We start from the raw sequence: 25,693 nt of genomic DNA, 5'->3' as shown, positions 1-25,693 counted from the left end.
TGTAGATGCAATGCCCTCCTCACCCTGCTCAGGGTGCCTCTCTTGCTCTGCTACACCTAACACTAGTTTTTTTTTTTTTTTTTTTTTTTTAAGATTTTATTTATTTATTTGACACAGAGAGAGAGAGAGAGACCACAAGTAGGCTGAGAGGCAGGCAGGGAGAGAGGGAGAAGCAGGCTCCCTGCTGAGCAGAGAGCCCGATGTGGGGCTTGATCCCAGGACCCTAAGATCATGACCTGAGCCAAAGGCAGAGGCTTAACCCACTGAGCCACCCAAGCTAACACTAGTGTTAAGACTAAACTGTTCATTAAAGGATGGGAAGAACTAAGGCCAAAACTTTACTTAGAAAATTCTTTCTAGTTAGCATAGATTTGACTACCAAGTTGAGAAGGCTGTAACATTTTTATTCCCTTTCCCCTAACAAAGCATATATTATAAATATTAATCAGTTTGAAATACCATAGCAATCAGTGGACAAGAAACCAAATTCATTTCTTGAAGAGCACCCAACCTAGATCAATGTAAAACAGAACACCCAGATTTTAAAAAATTCCTTCACATTTTTTCATCTTTTGTTAAAATGTTTCAGTGTTGTGAACACAGCCTCAGAATCACTATTAAGCACTAAAGATTATAAGTTCATGAACCTCACATTTTGAAGATGGAGGTTTCTGATGCCTAAGGCCCTTGAATCAAAATTAATTTTATCTTTTAAAACTGAGAAATGCAAATGTTTCATCACAATTACATTGATGTCATTCAGTTATACCACAAGACTTTGCAAGACAATGTCTACATTGAATTGATTGTCCTTTGAAACTTTAGAACTGAAACTTCTACAAGATTGCCCTTGATAACCGTTTCACAGAGATGAAGCTGTGATGAGGAGTCAGGATATTGCCATCAAAGAGACTGCAACCCCTGGAGACTAAAATGTTCCCAGGACCAAAAAACCCAAGTTTGCCTCCAAATCCTTTAAAGATATAAACTAACCATTCCAAGAAGTAGCTTTCTCATTCCTACTCTTATTCCAAATTTTCGTTGTCTGAGAAAGGCGAATTTAGCCTTTCTTCTAAATCAAGATATGATATGACTGCACTTTTGTTTAATTCTAAGTCAAAACATTCCCAAACTCCCACTGCATTCCTGAGAAGCCCTAAATGCTGTTGAAGTTCTCTCATGGCCATGTCTCATTCCTTTAGAGAGCCAAGCACTCTCCATCTGTAGCTTCTCAGAGGCCATGAAAAGGGAAGGGCCTCCGTGACTGCTCTGACCAGGTGGGTCAGATTAGCTTTTACAGTCCACTTATGAGGCCGCTAACAAGGCTCCTCTGTGGGTGTTTGAGTACACCTTACAGAACTGCTGATGACCTCATGAGCCAAAGAAAGCAGGTCTCACATTGTGGACTAAGCCTAAATATTAATACTACTTTATATTTATGTAGTGTATTTTTTCCAAGGAGCTCCAACCTCTTTACAGACATTATGTCATTAATCCTCAAAGCATCACTGTTCAGTACATGGCAAATATTATCCCCCTCCCTTTTTTTTTTTTTTTTTTTACTGTGATGGAAACTTGCAAGTCAGTGATGGAACCCAGCACCCTAGTTCTGAGTCTTTGTGCTATACCATGAAAAACCAGATGAATAATTTTTCAAGCTTATTCGTTGCTTCTTGGGTGGGATTTGAGAGGATATCTGCTTGTATGCATTTCAATTTTCAGTGTCTCTAGGTTCTGTGTCCTCTTTTCCTTCTTCATTTTCAGTCAAGCATTTTCAACCATATGTAGTTCATCTTCCACTGTTGCATTTACAGGAACACCCAAAGTTTGTAGCTGAAATTTGAAATGAAAGATTTTGTTATTGAATATGTAATCTGGCTTATCTCTGAGAGATACTTTATACTTTTCATACCCCAAGATAAGTTAGATTAAAAAAAAAAAATCCCTTGGCCAGCTCAAGGGACATTTCATTTATAGCAATCACATATTCACCAAAATCAGGTACTGCTCAACTAGATACAACCAATTTGTAATGAGTAATTAACATATACCAGATTGGGTGCCAAACATTTTCAAATACATGATCTTATTTTATATATAATATTCCATCAGAACTTGTTAGAGCAAGTCTTATGTGTGTGGAAACACTCTCAAGAGTAGGGCAAGGGAAAAGGACACTAATAGAAGTATGGCCTCAGCTGCTTTATCCCCCAGAAAAGAGCTCAATTAACTCTAATTCCCTTAGTGGAAATCCCCAGCGTAAATATTTCCACAAAAAGGGAACATGTGGCTAAATTCTAAAAACCACCAGGAATTAGCTCAATACCCACACGCTTAAAAAAAAAACTTTAAAACTTGGTTCCGGGATCCTCAACAATTAATGCAAAGCCTCAAAGGAACAAAAAACAGCCATATCTACTGATGATAAATATATCTTGATTTCACTTAGTTAGACATTTCCTAGTCAGAAATATTAGTATCTGGGGTTAAGAACAATAGTGGAATAACTTTAAACACAAAAATCAGTTTCACATCTTATCTTTATGTGACCCACTGTTATGTTGTTTTCCAAATTGGTGGTTGTCTGGTACATTGCCAAATTAGATAATGGAAGTGAAAAGAGAGATACTGGAGAGAAATCAGAAAAATTCTTCTAAAATAAGGAGAAACTTTCAACTTTTACTCATTAAATTCTGAAAGCCTCAGAGTAAAAATGTGCCAGATGCCCGGCAACAATAATACTATTCCACTCTAAATAATATTCTAAATAAATGGTGTTTAATTTGAAACTGAGCAGCCCTTACCCCATCATGGAAAATCTTTATAGGTTGGAAAATATGTACAATATGTCATACTTTAGGTATATAATTTAGCCATAATATGTAGCATAGCTACCCCGCAGTTTATACACAACCACCTTGGGTTTTTAAGAAAATATATTCATAACATTCTAAATGTTTGTTTTTTCTTGTCATAGGAAATGTTAGCCAAAAGGAATACCCTGTAACTCATAAAAATTTAGTGATGGGGAAACTTAGAAAGTAGTAGTCAAAAAACTGATGTCTGCCCTAGCGGACACAATCATGTTGATTGTGCACCACACAATTCCAGGGATACCTAAAACCTAGACAACACTGTAAATGGCAACCCCTGGAGGGGAACAATTCCTGGCATCCCTGATTAGTGAAGCTTTTGAAAATGCTCATGGGTTTTTCTCTGATTCACAACCGAAGACCAGTTGTAAGCTTCTGTGGGACTTTTATTATTCTTCCTTACATTTTTGCATGTGTGCAAAGTTCTAAACTAATTTTTCCTCTCCATATTGGTTCCGAAAAGCTTCCCTGACTGATTGAGGTGCAGCACACTGGTCTGGCATTCTCCCAGCCCTAGGTTTTCATGAGTCAGGGAAAACGTGTGCAGTTCGAGAAGAAGCTTGTCAGACGTGCTCAACCAGCCATGGGCTAATTTATGAAGTCCTTTCCCCTATTCTTCTTTTCCCTCCACATTCCTACAGCATACTGCTTGTAACTTTATTTAGCCCTTACTTCATCTACCTGTGTTAGATATTGGTTAGAGTTCATTGTTTACACATCTGTGCTCTTCACTACCTTGAAACACTGCTGTCTGTCCCTGTTGTGCCTTCCCAGTGCTCCCATCACCATCGCAGCACTTAGCATGGTACTCTGAATCTCTGCTTTCCTGACCCTCCTGTTTTACCCTTCCACTCTTTGGTTCTCTCTCAATTCCTTTAGGCAGGAGAAAAACATGCGGCATCTTGTTGGTGAGGATAACTGGAAGCAATGGGAAGAAAACCCACCTTCACATGATATGAGACCAGGAGTGCCCCCACAGATAGGTCTTAATTGGTCACAACCCTCCACTTCCTTGTGTCCTCTTACTGTGGACAGGCCCGGTCCAGTTTTAGTAAAGCAATTAGGAGAGAATGATACTGGGAATTTTACAACAGTTTAGTGGTGCAGTAGATTTCAAAATGAAAACAAGAGTAACTGATAACAGTGGTTGCTTTCTAGGGGGGAATCGAGTGGTTCAGGGATGGCAGTGAAAATCTCACTAACTTTATTTTACCTTTCGAACTTCTTACTATGTGATTGTATTAGTTAATAAAATAGATAAATAAAACCAAATACAAAAAGTAGATGTGAATACAAAGTAGATGTGAACTAAACTGATGCCATAGAAAATTCTGAAAGGATTAAAATATATTAAAAAATCAAAGTAGATCAGAAAGAGAGGTATGATTGTTTTTATTTTGTGTTAGAAACTGAAATGTTTCACCATTTGCTGGAAAAGTAATATAAAAATTAATTTTAGGGGGTGCCTGGCTGGCTCAGTCGGTGGAGCATGTCACTGTTGATCTCAGGATCTACACCATGTTGGGTGTAGATGTTAGTTAAAATTTTTTTAAAAAATTAAGTTTAGCCGTCTGCCTCTCATATAAAACTTATCCGTCCTCTCAACACCCAACTAGTTCTCTTTTGAGGTTTTCTTTTACTTTTTTCTTTTCCTCTTAGAATGAACTCAGGGCCAATTTAAAGTGAAAATTTGACTTCTGAGTGAATGTGTCTTTGCCATTCTGGGGTTGGGAGCGGAGGCCCTAAATGCCATCTCCTTCACCCTCTCTTTCCTGCCAGTGAGATTAGGCAGTTATAAACAGAGATTTGGAAGTCACACCTATAGAGACCTTCCACTTGAGAAACTCTTCATACCAAAGTCTTCGTACCACTTGAGAAACTCTTCATCCCTTTTCTGTTCATTTTATGGGACCTATCTCTATAGTCATTTCTGTACTTACAGTTATACTAGGTTCCTTTCGACACCTGCTAATACACTTTATAGAGACTCAGATTCAAGCAACTGACCTACATAGCAAATATATAAGAAGCAAGTTATCACATTTCTAATTCTGTATCTATTATCTCTTCATCTCTTTTTTGAAGAATCAGCAAACCCATGTCAAGTTTAGTACATCTAATAACACCATCATGTCATTGCCTGTAGGTTTCCTCCTACATGACACAAACCAAGAAACAGCTTTTTCATTTTTTAAAAAGATTTCATGAGGGCGCCTGGGTGGCTCAATGGGTTAAGCCTCTGCCTTCGGCTCAGGTCCTGATCCCAGGGTCCTGGGATCGATCCCTGCATCGGGTTCTCTGCTCAATGGGGAACCTGCTTCCCCCGCCCTTTACCTACCTATTTGCTTACTTGTGATCTCTCTCTCTCTCTCTCTCTGTCAAAAAAATAAATAAAAACTAAAAAAAAAAAAAAAAAAGATGTCATTTATTTATTTGACACAGAGAGAGAGCCTACAAGCAGGGGGAGCAGCAGGCAGAGGGAGAGGCAGACTCCCTGCTGAACATGGAGCCTGAGGCAGGGCTCCATCCCAGGACTCTGGGATCATGACCTGAGCTAAAGGCAGATGCTTCTGAGCCACCAGGACACCCCCAACTTTTTCGTTTTTATAATTACTTCAAGTATGTGCTTGAATGTGTTTATATATGTGTGTTTTTTAAAAGTAAACTCTACTCCCAACTTGGGGCTCAAACTCATGACTCCAAAATCAGGAGTTGCATGCTCTACCTACTGAGCCAGTGCACCCCTGTTCATGTGTGTTTTATATGTCTGCCTTTAGCTACCACAGAATTAATAGTTAATCACTAAGGCATTTGAAAGTAGGAAAGTACCTGACATTTTTCTATTGAAAAGTATCTAAATATTTTAGAATATTTTATTTATTTATTTTTTATTTTTAAAAAGATTTTATTTATTTATTTGACAGAGAGAGATCACAAGTAGACAGAGAGGCAGGCGGAGAGAGAGAGAGAGAAGCAGACTCCCTGCTGAGCAGAGAGCCTGATGCGGGGCTCGATCCCAGGACTGTGAGATCATGACCTGAGCTGAAGGCAGCGGCTTAATCCACTGAGCCACCCAGGTGCCCCTAGAATATTTTATAATTTATAAAGATAATGGGGCGCCTGGGTGGCTCAGTGGGTTAAAGCCTCTGCCTTGGGCTCAGGTCATGATCCCAGGGTCCTGGAATCGAACCCTGCATTGGGCTCTCTGCTCAGCAGGAAGACTGCTTCTCCCTCTCTCTCTCTGCCAGCTTCTCTGCCTACTTGTGATCTCTGTCAAATTAATAAATAAAATCTTTAAAAAAAATTTATAAAGGTAAGCCAAATAAACTTGAAGTTTTTAAATACTCTTTTAAATTTTTTAATAATACACTTTATTTATTAATGTATCAAATATTATAATTCTACCATGTAATAAATATGAAAAATTATGAAGGTTATGTTTATATTCTTTGTCTTATATGTAGTCTACTTTATGTTCCTTTATTACCTTTCTAGTTTACAAACAAAAGTAATTTCATAATGAAACTTTCACCATACTGAAATAAAAGAAAGGAATAAGAAGAAATAAAAAGCATGTTGTTATAAACATATCAAGTAATAAGACAAATTTTAACAGAATTTATAAGCAAATTAATAGGGAACTTCATATTTTTAGTATAACCTTATATAAGTTACACATGAATACATTCTCATAAATAAGTCAAAAACTACCCACCAAGGTATTTCACAACTTTGACTTTGCATTTAAAATACACATAGGCGCGTGCGCGCGCACACACACACACACAAGATGTACTGTCCAATATGGTAGCTACTAGCTACATGTGGCTATTAAGCACATACAATGTGACTAATCTGAGTTGACATGTGCTATAAGAGTAAAATAGACACTGGATTGTGAAGATTTGGAATAAGACAAAAAGAATGTAAACTATCCCAATAATTTTTACATTGATTACATATTGAAATGATAGTATTTTTGATATATAGGATCAAATAAAAGTATTGATTACCATTCTTAATTTCACATTTCTTTTTACTTTGTTTTTTTCTTTCTACTTTTTAAAATACATCTACTAGAAAATTTAAAGTTATGTATGTGGCTTGTAATTGTATCTTACATTCTTTTCTTTTTTGTTTTTTTGGTTTATTTATTAATTTTTTAAAAAGATTTATTTTTCTTTATCAGAGAAAAAGAGAGCACAGGGTGGATAGGGACAAAGGGAGAGGAAGAGAGAGAATCTCAAGCAGACTTCCCGCTGAGCATGGAGCCTGACATGGGGCTTGATCTTACAACCCATGAGATCACGACCAATGCCAAAACCAAAAGCCAGACACTCAATTGACTGAGCCCAGGCACCACTAAATCATCTTTTTAAAAATTATCTTTAAGAAAAATGCCACTTGGGTGCCTGGGTGGCTCAGTGGGTTTGAGCTGCTGCCTTCGGCTCAGGTCATGATCTCAGGGTCCTGGGATCGAGTCCCGCATCGGGCTCTCTGCTCAGCGGGGAGTCTGCTTCCTCCTCTCTCTCTCTCTGCCTGCCTCTCTGCCTACTTGTGATCTCTCTGTCAAATAAATAAATGAAATCTTTAAAAAAAAAAAGAAAAATGCCACTTAAAAATGTGGTTAAAATATATATATAACATAAAATTTATCATTTTGACTATTTTTAATGTATAGTTCATTCCCATTGTTGTAAAACCATTTAAGTTCATTTCCATTGTTGTAAAACCATCACCACCATCAAGCTATAGAACTTCTTCATCTTCCCAAACTGAAGCTTCATATCTATTAAATAACTCCCCATTCCTCTCCCTAGCCCCTGGTAACCACCATCCTACTTTTCTTCTATAACTTTGACTAAGTGCTTCATATAAGTGAAATCATACAATAGTTACTCTTCTGTGACTGGGCTTATTTTCATTTAGCATAGTGTCCTTAAGGTTCACACATGTTGTAGCATGTTTCAGAATTTCCTTCATTTTTATGACTAAATAATATTACATTGTCTATGTATGCTACGTTTTGTTCATCCATTCATCTATTGATGGACATTTGGGTTGCTTCTATCTTTTGGCTATTATGAATTATACTGCTATTGACATGGGTGTACAAATATCTGTTTGAGTTTCTGCTTTCAGTTCTTTGGGGTATATACCTAGAAGTGGAATTGCTGGATTATATGGTTATTCTATCTTTAATTTTAAGAGGAACTTCCATACTATTTATTTCCTTCCTTTCTTTCTTTCTTTCTTTCTTTCTTTCTTTCTTTCTTTCTTTCTTTCTTTTGGATTTGGGGAGGGACAGAGGGAGAGAGACAAGCAGACTCCTGGCTGATCACAGAGCCTGACAGACATAGGGCTCTTTCCCAGGACCCTGAGATCATGACCTGAGCCAAAGTCAGATGCTCAACTGACTGAATTTGCCCGGGCACCCCCATACTATTTTCCATAGAAAATGTATCATTCTACATTCCCATCAGCAATGCTTAGAGTTTCAGTTTCTCCATGTCATCCCTAATACTCTTCCATTTTTTATTTTTTATTTTTTTAAATATTTCTTTATTTATTTGAGAGAGACAGAAAGCATGATGGGGGTGGAGGGTCAGAGGGAGAGGGAAAGCAGACTCCCTGCTGAGAAAGAAGCCCAATGCAAGGGCTTTCAGGGCTCTCAGGACCTGTGATGGTGACCTGAGCTGAATGTAGACACTTAACTGACTGAGTCACCCAAGTGCCCCATCAATACTTTTATTTTCTGTTTGGTTTAAAAAAAAAAAATAGCCATCCTAATGGGTATGAAATAATATGTGATTGTGGTTTTGATTTGCATTTCCTTAATAATTAGTGATGTTGAGAATCTTTTCATTTGCTTATTTGGCCATTTGTGTATCTTTGAAGAAAGTCCTTCACAGAGTATTTTTGTTTTTGTTTTTTAGTAAGTGTTACCATTTTTTTTAACATTTTATTTATTTGTTTGATAGAGATCACAAGTAGGCAGAGAGGCACTCAGAGAGAGAGAGGAAAAGAAGCAGGCTCCCTGCTGAGCAGAGAGCCTGATGCGGGGCTTGATCCCAGGACTGTGAGATCATGACCTGAGCTGAAGGCAGAGGCTTTAACCCACTGAGAAACCCAGGCACCCCTTCACAGAGTTTTTAATCAGGTTGTTTTGTTGTTGTTGAATTGTAGAGATTCTTTATATATTCTGGATTATTAATCACTTAACAGATATAATGACTTACAAATATTTTCTCTTATTTCATGGGTTGTCTGTTCACTCTCTTGGTAGTATTCTTGGATGTACAATTTTAAATTTGATAAAGTCCAGTTTATCTGTTTTTTCTTTTGCTGCCTCTGTTTTGATGTCATATCTAAGAAATTCTTGTCAAATCCAATGTCATGTGCATACCCCTGTGTTTTCTTCTGTGAGTTTTGTGGTTTTAGCTCATATGTTTAGGTCTTCAATCCTTTTTTTTTTTTTTCCTTTTTTAAGCTTTTCTCTTTTATTTTCTTATTTTTTTATTTATTTTAAGCAAACTTTACCCTCATGGGGTTTGAATTCAACAACTCTGAGATAAAGAGCTGCATGTTCTACTCATTGAGCCAGCCAGGTGCCCCTCTTCAATTCATTTTGAGTAATTTTTGTATATGACATAAGGATCCAACTTCATTCTTTTACATGCAGGTATTCAGTTTTTTCAGCACCATTTACTGAAAGACTTTCTTTTATGCATGAATGCTCTGGACACCCTTGCTGAAAACCATTTGGTCATATAGGTAAAAGTGTATTTCTGGGCTCTCCATTCTATTTCTTGGCCTATATGTCTGTCTTTATACCAGTACAACATGCTTTGATGGCTGTGACTTTGTAATAAGTTTCGAAATCTGAAGTGTGAGTGTCCAAAGTCCTCCAAATTTGTTTTTCTTTTTCAAGATTATTTTGGCATTTTGGGAGCCTTTGAAATTCCATATGAATTTATGAATTTCTGCTCCAAAAAATGTCATTAGGATTTTCACAGTGATTGTACCCCATCTATAGATATTTTGGGGGTAGTACTGATATCTTAACAATATTAAATCTTTAGTTTAGGAACACGGTATATCTTTTTATGGTTTTATCATTTTAGGTCTTGCTTGAGTAGGTCTTTTCAATACTGAAGTTATAAGCAACATTTTCTGTATTTTCTTTTAATAAGTTTAGCATTTTGTTTTTTACAGCAAAATTATGCCAAAATTATGCTTTTCCTTCTTAAACTAGCTGGGATTTTTTTTTTTTTTGGTGTGAGAATGTTTTCCCATTCTGTTGGTACTACTTGAATTTTCTGCCCTGTCCTGCTAATTCGAATGACACTTTTATCATAAGTTATAGCCCCATACATACATAGGTTTGTCTTCAGACTTGCTGTTCTATTTCACTGATCCATATGTGTACTTCCATATTACTGCTGTAATGTGTTAATTGATCTAACTGTATTGTGTTTTGCTGTCTGGAAGGGCAACTCCTTTCCCCTCATAGTTCTTTTATTTTTATTTTTTTAAAGGTTTTCCTATACTTTTTCTCTTCTAGGTGACCATTAGAATCAGTTTACTAAGTTCCAACAGACATACTATTGGAATTTGGAATGGGATTGCATTGACTTGATAAAATAATCTCGGGAAAATTGACATTTTTACATTTTGAAGAAAAATTATTTCTAGTTTCTGTATTTCTGTTGTCACCATGGCCTCTGGAAAATTTCCTGTTTACTTAGATTATATCCAGATTGCCACTGTAAAGCAGTTCTGTCCTATAGAACTTTCTGTGATGATGAAAATGTTTTATATCTGTGATGTCTAATATATGGGTACTACACACTGAAATATGGCTAATACTACTGAGGAACTGAATTTTAAATTTTATTTAATTTTGATTAATTTAAATTTAAATGGTCACATGTGGCTAATGACCTAATGACTACTGTAATTGTACGCTTTGGGATACATGAGTAACTGTGTAATTGAGCACTTTTGTAGATAGTAGAGGTAGGTAGCAAAAGAATTATTGATACCTACTGGGTGAAGGACACTGAGTAAAGCATTGCAGTGCAGAGTCTAAAAACCATAATATTAATACAAATGAATTCCTGAAGAACTTAAACCCAGACCATGTACAGGACAAATTGTTTACAAACATTTACGCTGTCAGAAAAATACAATTACAAAAACACGATGGGATTTGCTCAAGAAAGAAAGGTCATATCTGATTAAAGGAGTAGGAAAGTCTTTATGGATGAAGTAACTTTTAGAGAGTGGGATGCCTGGGTGGCCTTTTTCTTCTGCTCAGGTCATGATCCCAGGGTCCTGGGATTGAGTCCTGCATGGGACTCCTTGCTCAGCAGGGAGTCTGCTTCTTCCTTGGCCTGTCACTCCCCCTGCTTGTGCATGCATTTGCACACACACTCTCTGACAAAAAAAGTAAGGGAGGAAAGAAAGAAAGACTTTTAGAGATTAACCTTGAAGGAATTATTCTAAGTTTAAAAGAGAAAAAGTCATAAAAGATTTTTGTTTTCTGAAGTGTAAGAAATAGTGAAGAGGAAAAAGAATGAGGTGTTTGGAGAATGTAACTATTAGTTTCATAGGGCTGCTGTAACAAATTACCACAAACTTGATGGCCTAAAACATTAGAAATCTATTCTTTCACTAGAGGCCAGAAGTCCAAAATCAGTGTCATTGGGCTGACATACAGATGTGGGTAAACCCAAATTCCTTTTGGAGATTCTAGGGGAAATTCTGTTCTTTGCCCCTTCCAGCTTTTTTTTTTTTTTTTTAAGATTTTGTTTATTTATTTATTTGACAGACAGAGATCACAAGTAGGCAGAGACGCAGGCAGAGAGAGAGGAGGAACCAGGACTCTGGGATCATGACCTGAGCCGAAGGCAGAGGCTTTAACCCACTGAGCCACCCAGGTGCCCCGCCCCTTCCAGCTTCTTATGGCTGCTGACTTCATTGGCTTATGGCCATATTACTCCAGTCTCTGCTTAAGTGGTCACATTGTCATCTTTATCTATGTTCAAGTTTCCCTCTGCTTCTCTCTTATAACTATACATGTGATGATAAGTAGGGTCTACCTGGATAATCCACGATAACCTCTCTATCTCAAAATCATTAATCATACCCGCAAAGATCTGCCCCCGCCCTTTTTTTTTTTTTTAAAGATTTTATTTATTTATTTGAGAGAGAGAAATCACAAGTAGATGGAGAGGCAGGCAGAGAGAGAGAGAGAGGGAAGCAGGCTCCCTGCTGAGCAGAGAGCCCGATGCGGGACTCGATCCCAGAACCCTGAGACCATGACCTGAGCTGAAGGCAGTGGCTTAACCCACTGAGCCACCCAGGCGCCCCCCCCCCCACCGCCGCCCTTTACCATAAAAGGTTCTAGGGATTAGGACCTGGACATCTTCAGGCAGCTGATTTTTCAGCCTACTACAGCAATCCACTTTGGCTGGAGTAGAAGATGGAGTAGAAGATGCCTGTGGCAGTAGGAATGGTAACAGCTGTCAGTCACTAAATGACTTGTATATGTCTGATGCTGTACCAGGTGCTGTATCTGTGCTATTCCATTTACTCATTACAAGAATTCTGTGTAGGCATTAGATGAGAGAAGAATCTAAGGTGACTATGTTTTCCACCTTTCATGACTGGGAAATGGTGATTAATAGAAATTGAAAAGTCATGAGGAAAAATTGGTTACAAAGGGAAAAATGAAAATGAACTCAGCTTTGGCTGTCTTTAGTTTGAGTCCTACTAAGTTATGCCAAAAAGGGTCAACCCCAGAAGAAGCCTAAGAACCCTATGTAGAGATCTCCTGCAATTTTCAACTTGTGTTTTCCCCTTTGAAATGAAGAAATAAATTATAAGGAACACTAAATTTGAAATCAGGAGACCTGGGTTTAAGACTTACACTTACTGTGTGAACTGAACAAGTCATTTCACTTCTCTGAACTTCAGTTTCTACATCTGTCAAAGAGGAATAAAAACCCCTTCCTGCACTCACACAGTTATTTGTAGGGAATAAATAAGATCGTCTTTGTGATGCTCTTACTGCAGTATATGGTCTATTGTAAGCATTTAAGTGTAAAAAAGCAAAATTATTAATATGTCAGATGTTTTAATTTGAGGTGATATATCTTAAAGCTATCCAGATTCTAAGCAACAGTTAACATTAGTTTTAAATGTCCATTTATTCGCTGCCTTTCTCATTGTTCAAACTTGCACCACTTAAGTATCTTAAGCACCACCCAAGACCAAGTCCCTCTCTTTCTAAGTGGGTGACCTAAATTCTACCTTGTAGAAATAATTATGGCCGTCAAATATGAATCACTCGACTTCCTATTCCCATATTTTAAAATGTACATATATCTATATCTACTTTTACTTCCTTCCAGGCCTCAAGTAATATCCCATCTTTTGTCCAGAGCGAATGTATCTTTCTGTATGTGCTTGTGATGCAGTTTCCTCCATCCTGAGCTCAAGGTCACATAGTCAATGCCCTGGGTGGACATCTTCATTTGGATATCTCACTTCTAATTCAGAATCCTTCCCACGATGCTACTAACACTCACTCCCTCAGCTTCCTCTGTTTCTTATCTTGGTCAATGCCATTACCAGAAACTTGGAGAATTTTTGTCCCTTTTTACTCCTTTATTTGCCATAGTGTTCATTCACTAAGTAATTCATTCAAACACTAACATAATTAAGTTATGTTAGTGTTTGGCTCAAGCATTTGTTCTCTCTCTCCTCAGTCCTCTGCCTTATTAGTCCTCTCCTCTCTAACTTCACTGCTTCTCTTTTTCTTGCTCAGATCAGTTCTCTCTGAAATAGCCTCATTGCTCCTTGTCTTCTTCCTGTCCAGTCTACCCTTTACTCTGCGGCCACAGGGATCTGTCTAAAACAAATCTGCTTTTAGATCCTTTCCGTGGCATTCCACTACAGTACAAAGTCCAAACTTCATGTACTGCATCCTTTTGTCACTCATTCTCCCATCCAAGTACTAAACAGGCCCAGCTCTGCTTAGCTTCTGAGATTAGACGAGATTGATCACATTCCGGGTAGTAGGGCTGTAAAAAGTTACCAAGTTCAGAGAACTATTCCCAGTTCTCTGGAGGTACTCTGCTTTGTAACCCTGTGCCTGTGCTCCTTTTGCCTAGAATGTTCTCCCTGCAACTTCAGTTTCTAATGACATTTGCCTGGTGAAGCTCTTCTCATCTTGCACTAATTAGTGTAAGCTTCACATCTTCTTTGAAGCCTTGCCAGGCTTCCCCAGGAAGAGCTAATAAGATCTTTTTGGAACCTCTGCTGTACCCTATACATGACTGTCATTTCATCTGTAACTAGTTTGTTTCCCCCTACCAGATCCACACACGGGAATGTGTCTTGAGCACCTTTGTACTGTTCATGCACGATATTATCTGGCACAGAGAAGATGCCCCAAAAATGTTGTTTAATAACTGAATTAATTCTAGAGATCTTAAAGTTATATAATGCATATGGAGAAAGGGAGAATTGATATAATAACTTTTGGAGATTAATGGAAATACATGGTTATGACTCAAAGAAGAATACATATTTATCTCCTAAGTAGAGATAGCCATGGTCCAGAACCCTGGTGACAAAAATCAGAAATCAAGAAAGCAAATAAATGAACAAACCTTTCATAAATCCCACTAAAACATGAGGCACTTCCCAACATATAAAAGAGCTCATAGCTCTGCTGGAGTTGGAGGGAAGTGTTTTCTTTAAGAATTCACTTTCTTGGGGTGCCTGGGTGGCTCAGTGGGTTGGACCTCTGCCTTCAGCTCAGGTCATGATCTCAGGGTTGGTCCTGATCTCGGGGTCCTGGGATCGAGCCCTGCGTCAGGCTCTCTGCTCAGTGGGGATCCTGCTTCCCCCGCTCTCTCTCTGCCTTTCTGCCTACTTGTGATCTCTCTGTCAAATAAATAAATAAAATGTTTTTTAAAAATTCACTTTCTTACTGCTCATTCATCCTCATGTTAACTTGAGCTACATTTATGCTAATAGCATTTATTTTGTAACCCCTGTTGACTTATCTTTCATTGTACCAAAAAAAAAAAAAAGGGGGATAAATGTTTAGGGAGAAGAATCAAAACTAACATGAGTGCTATAACTTACTTATAGGGATGCACACCCTCTCTGAACCATAACAGTTCTTTCTTAATCTGGGAACATCCAAATCCAAAGATTCCATGCTTAACACTTGATTATAAATCTATACTGGTAAAGACTGGTTTTCTAAGGGGAAAACATTTTGTCAGATCTGACCTGACAAATAATTTTGAAGTAAGCAAAATTCACTGCATGCTCATCTCACCCCAAGCACATAAAGTACTCACAGTATTTCCTGCTTGCCTGGGGCTGCCTCCTCCCCCCCCCTTGGCTCCCTACACAGATCTATCTCCTAATGCCAAGTAAGTACTGTATCCTTCCTATATTGACACTTACCTGTCTGCTTTCCAAAGCCTGTGAGGCCCAGGTTTCAGCAGGCTGCCACTTGGAGACCATTTGATGAGTTAATCTACACTAACATCATATTGAGTAATAATTCCAGGGGAATTTATATTTTTAACAGGACTGTAGTAGAGGGGGTACCTGGAGAGCTCAGTTGGTTAAGTGTCTGCCTTTGGCTGAGGTCATGATCTCAGCGTCCTAGGAGCCTAGGAGTGGGGAGCCTGCTTGTACCCTCTCCCTCTGACCCTCCTTCCTGCTTGTGCTCTGTCTCTCTGTCTCTCTGTCTCTCTCACTCACTCAAATAAATAAATGAAATCTTTTTTAAAAATTAAAAAAAAATTTTTTTAAAGGAGTGTATTGGATAAATAACACTTAACCCTAAGAGCCAATCCAATAGAGGGACATTTCTCGCTGTCCCATATATCTTCCATGTCTTTTCGTGATTTAGTGTCTCTAAGCATGCTGAACCTACTGCCTAGAATGAACTTTCTTACCCCACCCCTTCACCATCTCCAGTCTAGTAAACTCCTACTCATTATTTAAGACCCAGCTCAGTGTCCCTCTTTTGCTAAGAAGGCTTTTCTAAATTTCCCAGGCTGAGTTGGTTACTCCCTGTTGACTTTTTTTATAAAGAGGGGAGGAGAAAAGGAAGAAGGAGAGAGAGTATCTTAAGCAGGCTACATGCCCAGCAACCAACCTGACACAGAGCTTGATCTCGCAGCCCTGCGATCATGACATGAGCCCAAATCAAGAGTCCTATCCTTAACCAAATGAGCCACCTAGCCACCCCACTCCATCTTGACCTTTATAAAATTTTGCATACTTGCTCTTAATTTCTTTTACTTCATATGTATTCTTCAGCTGACTTCAAGGTGACTTCTGCCCCTACAAATTCAATGCACTTTATAACTCCCATGTGGCTAAATCAAGTGGATATATATCTGTCCTCATCTTTCTTGACCTCTCAGCAACTGACACTATGGATCACCATCATTATCTCTCTTATTTTCTCCACTCCTTCTTGGAACTCTCTTCCCTTGGCTTTCTTTACATGATAGACAGCTCGTCTTCTTTTATCTCTCTCTCTCAATCTCCTTAGTTGGCTTATGTTCCACATAATCTCTAAATGTTAGAGTTCCTTAAGGCTATGTCTTGGACCCTTTCCCTTTTCACGCTCTGATCTCTCAATAAGCAAACTCTTCCACGCCCCTGGTATTAATTAGCCTCCATATGCTGATGGCTCTCAAATTTACATTCTCATCACAGACCTCTCTCCTGGGCTCCAGACTTCCATATACAGCTGCCTATTCAATATGTCCACTTGGGATTACACATGTGGTCCAAACTTTGCAAGTTCAAAATTTCCATTTTTCTCTACCTGAGAGAACAGTACCTTTATCCATGAATTTAGCTAACCCAGAAGATGGGAGTCACTATTGGCTTACCTACCTGTTCTTTACTGTCATATCCATTTGGCCATCCTTCTGACTCTACCTTCTAAATATTTCTCTCACTGTTGACTTCTCTTTAACTGTACTGTCACCCAAGTTATCACCTGACTACTACAGTAGTATGACTCATCATTCTGCGGCCACTTACTTGATGCCGCCTGTACCTTTCTACACTACTCTTTGAAGATTCACTCATCCATTTATTCATTAAGAAATATTCATTGAGCCCCTACTATCTGCAAGTCATGACCAAGACAGGCATGTCCTTGATATCCTGGAACTTTATTAAGAACTTAAGATTGGGGGACCTAACTTAACTGGAATGAAGGTAGGGAACATTTCTTCGAGGAAATAATTTTTCATCTGAGATATGAAGAATGAATACAAATTTACGAGGCAAACGAGGTTGAGGGGAAAGAGCATTTTAGGTAGAAGGAGCATCGTATGTGAAGGTCTAGAGTCAGGAAGAAGTCAGCTCTGAAAAAACTGAGAGGACAGAGAGTGACAGATCAAGTGAGGAGGTGAGGGTAGTACTGCTGGGCAGAGCTAGGCTCTGGGGTGTAGTGATTCTAACTGAGAGGTATTCATGGGCCTGGAAGCCCCCTCAAATAGCCTGCAATAGTGGATGAGTGTGTGAGTTGCAGGTGTGAGCATTCTGAGAAGAAAGGTCATAGCCTTCATCAGGGTCTTATAGCCAACATGTGACACCTCTCCCCCCCTCGAAATATAAAAAAAGCCACTGATGTGTATGGGGAAACCAAGTATCGACTTTGGACTTTGTCCTAAAAACAGTGAGATTCCATTGGAAATTATTAAGCAGAAAGTAGCACAGCTAGATTGTAAAATCCACAAGGCAGGGATTTTTATCTTCTTTGTTCACTGATGTGTCCCGAGCACCTACAGTAATACCATGCACAGAGCTAGCACTCAAGAAATAATTGCTGGATGAATGAATGTTTATTGTGGCTACTGAATAGCTATCTGTTATATAGTATTGTATTATACTCATGTGCTTAATGCCTCTTTATTATAATACTTGATCCTTGAAAACTACTGGGTCTTATTCATCTTTTTATCACTAGAGATATGGTCCTAGTACCTAGCACAGTACCTGACTTAAATTCAGCTTCAAAATGCATTCATTCATGCAGCCAGTAATTTAAGAGCATCTACCAGATGTCAGGAACTGGGAATACAACAATAACTAAGATAACTGTCACTAACCCAGAAGAGTATATCCTCTGGATGAGAAGACTGGCAAGTAGCCTAATAATACTATGTAGTAATTGCCACAAATGGGTAAGAACAAAACATAGAGGTGTGACATAGAGGTGTCACAGAAGGCCAGTGGGCAGAATAAAGTCCAGGGCTGACCCTGGGCCTGGTGAGGAAGAGAAAAGGAGAGCACAGGAGTGGGCATTAAAGGCAAAGTCCAAAGGGTTGTGAAGAGCCATTTGGAGAACTGCAAGTGGCTCAGTGAGTCTGGGGCAAGATGAAGCAGCAAAGGGGGGTGAGGGCCAAACAGAGTCTGATTTTATCCCAAGGACAATGGAAAATCATTAGTGGATGGGTGACAAATCAGAAAAATGACATGGTCAGATTTAATAGAAGCTCACTTAGATTCCAGAGTAGAGAATGGATTGGAGAAGCAGTAGTGGTGGGAGTTCAAGACTTAGTACTTGGGATAGATGATATTGGCCTGGGCTAAAGTAGAAACAGTGGCAATAGAGAAAAATGGATGGATTTGACAGCTATTAAGGAGGTAGGATCAACAGGAATTAGTGATTAGGTACATGTTAGGGTGAGAACGATGGAGTAGCCATGGATGAGTCCCAGGCTTTTAACGTGGACTCCTGCAGGGGACTCACCAAGAGTGAGAACAAAGATTGGGAGCTGGCATAGAGAAGCAGATGACAAATTCTAATTTGGACTAAATTGCTTTTGACTTTTCTTAACATCCATGTGAAAACTTTTAGTAGGTAATTGATTACACACACGGATCGAGTTCAAAAGGAAGGTCTAGGCTGAATATATAGAAGTGTAAGTCTTTGGTTATAAATGGTAACTGATTCCCAGGAGCCATACATGAATGTGGAGAAGGAGAAAAGATGGTCAAAGACAGAACTCTAGGAGAACATTCAGGTAACAAACATGTGTTTTTTTAGTAAATGAATAAAGGAATACACGATGAATGGAATAATTTAGACGAAGGGATCCCTTCTCGTGCTTTCAAATACTGCTACCAAGTCGGCTAGGTCACTTATCTGTGCTTAAGGCAAAACCTGTTCTCTGGCTTCTCAAAAGAATATGTTACCGAACAAAAAATGGGAAGTAGGGAAATACCATATAGCAGAAAACATATCTTCAGGGTTTTTTTCAGACATACATATAGATACTTCTGAGGTTCTATTGGTAAATGGATCATAGTAGCCTCTTGTTAGCCCATATACAAGGAACACTTTAAAGGCTGTTTAAAATATAATATGACATGCAGTAGAAATCATTTGATGATCCCCCATTGTTGCTTAAATCACCAAGATAATCTGTCTAGACTGCCTGATCACTGGCTCTTTGATTGCCTGGTTGGCTTTGGCATCAAATATGCCAACTCAGCCAGTTGGAATACACCCAAAAAATGTTTGTATGGATAAATATTTTTGTTTATATAGTTCATATGGATTATTCGTCTTTGTTAGAAAGTGGCCTCTGACTGATCACTTACTTGCTTTTGAACCCACTAGTTTCCCATAACCTGCTGAGAGTTCCCAGGCCTCACTGATTGCCTTGAGATTGGATACATTATTAAAGATGTTTTGATTAACTCACTGCAATAAATTTACAGTTCTGAAACTTGTAATAAAACTCTGGTTTACTTTTAAGTAAAGAAGAAAAAGAAAACAAAACTATTAAACCATCAGACCAACTTGTCACTCTAGGATTTGTACATCCATCTTTCTTCCTTTCTTCTCCATATACCCAAACTTGATTGAAGTATGGGAGATTTGGTTTGAATGGAAAGTATGCCCAAGCAACATTTCTAGAAAAACTGAATTTTACCAAGTGCTCTTTCTTACAGCCACACTTTAACAAATTCATCTTGTAGATAAAGAAATTGGTTTTTTGTGCTTTGGGTTTTATGGTGCTATTTCTTTTCCTTTCCAGCAGGCCATTTCAAATTTTTGCATATCTAAGCAAACCAGTTATTTGATGAGCAGCTCTATTTATTTTCTCAGAGTTTTATTGTTCTATATAATCGGTGTGTTAGTTTAAGCCAAAGAGAATTTGTGGCTTTTGAGATCAGAAATTCAAATTCTTTCTAAAACTAAAAAACTAAAACTAAACTTACATTAGCCATTCGTAGACCCTGTGGTTCTAAATGGTACTTAAGTGTTTTAATGACATTCCTGCTATTTTGTAGTAGTAACATATCAATAGTAACAATAGCCTGTAACAGAAAAAAGGATAATGTTGGAAACTCTACTAGATATTCTAATGTGTCTTAAAAATATATGTTTTATTCCATTTTCCTACCAAAGAAAGAACAGAGGACATTGAAAAACCTTTCCTCCCATCTAGTGGCTGGAAAATAGAAAAACTCTGTGTTTCTTGGAATTCTAGGCATTAAGGATTGTCTGACAGATTATAATACAACCATTTGTTTACTTAGTTAAGCAAAAATAACCTTTAAAGTCTTTACCAAAGCTGAACCCAATGGGAAAATACATATTCATGATGATTTACTGATTAACTTCATCAATAATGTATACTTCTCTTCCAGCAGGAAGAACAGCCATGGTCCTTCCTAATTCATTAATCTGAACTCATGATTAAAAAGGCTGTATATTTCTGCTTACTGAAATTGGGACTGCAGTTATATTTGCTTCTAAAGCAATCGTTGGGGTGCCTGGGTGGCTCAGTGGGTTAAAGCCTATGCCTTCAGCTCAGGTCATGATCTCAGGATCCTGGGATCTAGCCCTGCATCGGCTCTCTGCTCCGCAGGGAGCCTGCTTCCTTCTCTCTCTCTCTCTGCCTGCCTCTCTGCTTACTTGTGATCTCTGTCTGTCAAATGAACAAATAAAATCTTTAAAATAAATAAATAAATAAAGCAATCAGTGCCCTAGATCTGTCCTGACCCTAATTGCTCCTTGTTGGCCCCACACCTTGACCACTCTTCCCTTAAGAGTTGGTTGTGCTGAATTCACCGAAGAGAGCCAAGAAACTGTCCCTGAAACTGGCTGCCTCCAGGACCTCAGCTCCTGAAACTTGGAATGCCAGACTCTGATACTGGCAGCAGGGCCAAACCAACCCACAGGAAAGCAGGTTTAGATCCGTTATGCAGCTAGAAGGATTAATGGTTGGTCTACCTGTCTTGTATATGCCTTATGCAGACGTCAAAACCTCTGCTGAAATGTGCCTCTCTGGTGATTCTCACAGATTCAAAGAATGAATTTTGCGTACAGTCAGCAAAGTTCTGAGATCTCCAGGAAGAAGAGGAAGGTCAGCGAACCAGTGAAAGTCTTCATCCCTGACAGAAAATGAAACTTGGATGTCTTCACTGCATTTACTCTAAAATGATTTTATTTTGCAACAAACATGCATGAAGTGTCTTAAATAGGAAAGTTTAAGTTCCTATCACCAAAACCGTTTACTGAATTTGTTGCTCAACTTTATTAGTCAGTTTACTAAGTGCTCAATTACCAGGTAGGACTTGGGTTCACTTTGCCTAAAGGAAACAAGGTCACCAGGGCTGCCTTGGGATAGCAGTACTTCAAGGCTGAGTTAGAGATGAGACGCCCTTTATATCTGTAAAAGAACCACAGCAGGTATTTTGAAAAGAAATAAGCTGCTGTTCTCAAAAGGAAGGAGGGTTTTCCTTGCATAACTAAACTCCCCAGGTATTTAGTCTACTGTGAAATGTTGTAACTTGTTGTAACCTGTGTACTGGAATCCCTCTATCGCTTTATTAGAATTCCCACAGAATTGCATAGGTTGTATGTGGTGGTGCTTATGCAGGTGTGATTTTTATGTTAACTCTAATTACGAGATCGATCAACGAAGTGTTGGACCAAAATGTCCTCTCCCTGTAAAGTTCCTTGAATCTGGCCCTCCACCCCATTCTGTTGGCCACCTGAGACAGGACTTCTGAAGTCTCATGTTGAATGCTTCCCGACAAACACTTCAGTTTATCAGTCTGTAACCTGCAGGTGATGTTATTAGTTCCCTTCTTATTCTGGGACATTTGATAAACTCCATAATGATTAGTATTAGACACATAATACAGGACTTTGAAGTGTTTTTATTATTTAATAACAAAGAATTTAAAAATTTAATTTAAATGGACAGGACCAGTAGGTTAAATGTTGAATGTATATGCTTTCCAGTTAAATAAAACCAAAACACAAGGCTTTTTTTTTTTTTAACTCCTCTTTTTTTTTTCTTCACTTAGTTTGGTGTTTCTTCAAATGGAGTAAGGACATCTGCACCTGGAGTGCTCATTAAAATATGGATTATTGGGCCTATTCCATTTCTCTGAAATCAAAATCTCAGGGGGTGGGGTCCTGTGGAGAACTCCCAGGATTCTAATGCACATGAAAGAATCCTGGACCTCTGACCCAGACTAAGAGGAGAATCTCTGGGGCCAGACATGTACTTTAGCCAGCAGAAGGCTGCGGGTTATCATAACAGAGAGGAAAGTATGAGAAAGCCTGCCTGTCCAGCACTACCCTTTGCCAGACTGATCTAGGGCCTGCCAGGGAGGAGCATTTTCCCCTCTCCCAGCGTGATAAATATACTCACATAGGCTTACTCGGCAAGGAGGAGGGAAAGGTATTGGGTTTATTATATCCTTGATAGAATTGTAGCCTGAGTCACCACAATTTCTTTTAAGAGAATCATTTATAAAGAGATTAGCTGTCTAGTAGAGGGATTAAGTTTATTTTGTGTCTCTCCAGAGGGTAGATCTAAGTCCAAATTGGTGAAGCTATAGGAGGTCAATCTGGCTTGGTATAAAGAGGAACTTTTTAACTCCACATGTTGCCAAAATTTTGAAATGGGCTACTTATGAGGTAGTTAGCATTCCTCCACTTATAAGTGTTTGAATTCAAAGGAATTTTACAAAGATTTTAGGAGTCCTTGACTCAAAACAAATTTGTTATATGGAGTAATTGGTCAATCCAGATTTCAGGAGAAATAATTTTGTTTAAAAGGGGAATTTTTACTCTCAATCTATATTTATAATTTTCATAACTTAGCCTAAGATATTTCAAGTTGAAGCATAGAATCTGAATTGCCTAGAAAATTTCTGTAGTGATTTTATTGTCTCTATTATAAACACCCCTCCTCCCCCAAAGGAACAGTCTTTTATCGATGCCAATAGGTGAAATGTGTTGTATATATCCTGTGTGGTGTGTGTGTGTGCGCGCAGATAGAGGTGCCCTTCTTGTGTCTGGGCACAAGCACACAAAGAAGGACATCTATTGTAAGAGGATCTAAGGGACACTTGGCTGACTCAGTCTGAAGAACATGCAACTCTTGATCTCGGGGTTGTGAGTTCATGCCCCATGTTGGGTATACAGAGTATTTAAAAATAAAATCTTTTAAAAAAGAGGATTTGAGAACCATGAAAATGTGAACCGCCGATTATATACAGCAGAGTTCATATGTGCAACTAGCTATCAAGATTAGAGGGTATTCAATTCTATTTATTGAATGATTTCTGGTCTTGTATAGGAATGGAATGAGTAAACAAGTTCATCAAGGAGCTGGAATTTCAGTGAAAAGAATGAAAACTTGGACCCTGAGCTGGGGAGTCTGAACTGTATCGCACTAGCCATTCCTCACCCTGACTATGCTTGGTTCATCAGTGCGCTTAGAATGACTAGATGATGACAGCTTGGAAACTGGGACATTGTTAAATTAAAAATGATGCAGGGGAAATTTGATTTCAGCTGTTTGGGGTTTTTCTGTCTTTACAGAAAATTGGTTTAGCTGGAAAGAGATGGGGTTAAGCTCATGATTGCTGCTAGCCTTTGAAGCCAGGCACCAAAACCGCACCTTCATTTCCCCTCTTGCAGGTCCCTCTGGTGTCTGGTTCTTTCATTCTCCAGCTCACTTCTGCCAGGAAGAGGCTGGAAATGTTCATCGGTATCAAAGTTGCATTCACACAAGTTAAAGTTTTGTATGTGTTTCAAAAATAACCCCATTAGAGCCAGTTTGTTAGAATGTATCTTAGAATTGTCAATTATGGTTGCAAATCCAATCATACTGGATCTTTAGAGATTTCCACAGATTCTTATAGTACAAATAATTCTTAGTTATAATCATCACCATTCAGAAGGAAGATCCAGTTGATAAAATGAGGCTTAGCATACTGCTTGTAAGAGGTAAGGCACGGTCCTCTGCACTGTATGAATGTAGAGTCTATACAAGTGAGAAAATGACTTTGTTTATCCCAGACATATCCTCTTTTTTTTTTTTTTAAGATTTATTTATTTGAGAAAGAGAGAGAGAGCATGAGTGGGAGGGGCAGAGAGGGAGGGAGAGAGAAACCCAAGCAGACTCCATGCTGAGTGCAGAGCTCCACATGGGGCCAGATCTTACAACGCCGAGGTCACAACCTGAGCCAAAACTGAGTCGGACACCTAGCGAACTGTGCCACCCAGGCACCCCCCAAATGTATACTCTTCAGAAATTATTAGCTTTTTTTTTTTACTTTAATTTTTAATTTTTTTATAACACATAATGTATTATTTGTTTCAGGGGTACAGGTCTGTGAATCATCAGTAGTTTGTGTTTTTTTAAAAAGGCAATATTTTAACTATGATTTTATGTTGTGTAATGAGACCCTGGCTGAGAGTTCCTAAGCACTTTTCAGTTTCTGTAGGGGATGAGGACACCCTTGATGGCCTTAATTAACAAACTCTTGGGTTATGCAATGGTAAAGCCAAGATCCTATCCTGAAATGGAGAAGCTTGAGATACTCATCTGGTCATGTAACTTCCCCTTGGGTGCACTACATCTCTGCAAATAAGGTTTTACCTTCTGGGAGTGTCACAGTTGTTGAGACTGACTTTTGTAGGAGGTGGTGAGCTCACAAGAACTACTGGCTGACCATGCGGGAGGTGGTAGGTAAACATCCCTGCAGCCTGGCTGGAAATTGCATGTGAGACTTGCTCTGTGGGGGATCCTGGGGGAAAGTCTCATTAAACATTATAGCCTGGTCTTAATCATGCCATGAGGTTCAGCAATACTGGGGTTTCCTCATGGCAGGGGTTGTGGGGACAGACTGACTGAGATGGTCAGAAACGTCTAGGACAGACTGATGGATCATGGAACTTTCCTTGGGAACTGAACTATTTAGGGACAGGAACAAGTGAAGGAGTGGACTTTTGGGGATCATTATTTGGGTATTGCAGAACTCCTTAAGGCTACAGAAATCCTGGGCTTCTGAGTTCCATTTAGATAATTACTGGTCAGCTTTGGGGTAAGCAGGCAAAGTTAGGTCTTCATCTTCCTTTTCTCAAAGTAGTATAGGAAAAGCCTAAGCTGCTGGCTTCAAAACCAGACTGCCTTTTTCTAGACAAGTTATTTCACCTTCTGGCTCTCAGATTACTCAATCTGTACATGTAGATAATGATGGTACTTACCTAGTGATCCTGTTGTGAGGATTAAGCAAAGTGATGAAAGTTAACTTGCCAGCATACATAGAGCCAGTGCAAAACAGGTGTTCATCGCTTTTGCTATTTTTTAAGTCTTGGCATGTCCCCTTCCTTAGTCTCAGGAACTCATGATCACTGCTTTGCTTTTTGGCCACCTGGAGATCCTGCACCAACACTCCATCCAAACCTGTGCTAGCAGTTGAACCGTGCTCCC

General features: G+C 38.8%; 1 protein-coding gene across 6 annotated transcripts in view; it reads left to right on the top strand.

Moving 5' to 3' along the window:
• Window positions 1-22,226, top strand: part of HORMAD2 (HORMA domain containing 2) — a 90,935-nt gene extending 68,709 nt beyond the window's left edge. For all 6 annotated transcript variants that reach the window (XM_082698142.1, XM_082698146.1, XM_082698145.1 and 3 more), the window contains one exon: window positions 21,257-22,226. In XM_082698142.1, coding sequence (XP_082554268.1) covers window positions 21,257-21,361 — 105 coding nt within the window. In that variant the 3' untranslated portion in view covers window positions 21,362-22,226. The remainder of the gene's footprint in view (window positions 1-21,256) is intronic.
• Window positions 22,227-25,693: the final 3,467 nt, after the last annotated feature.

This window comes from Mustela nivalis, assembly GCF_964662115.1.
Source record: "Mustela nivalis genome assembly, chromosome: 14".
NCBI classification, from domain to species: Eukaryota; Metazoa; Chordata; class Mammalia; order Carnivora; family Mustelidae; genus Mustela; species Mustela nivalis.
This window is presented reverse-complemented; position numbering and strand designations above follow the sequence as displayed.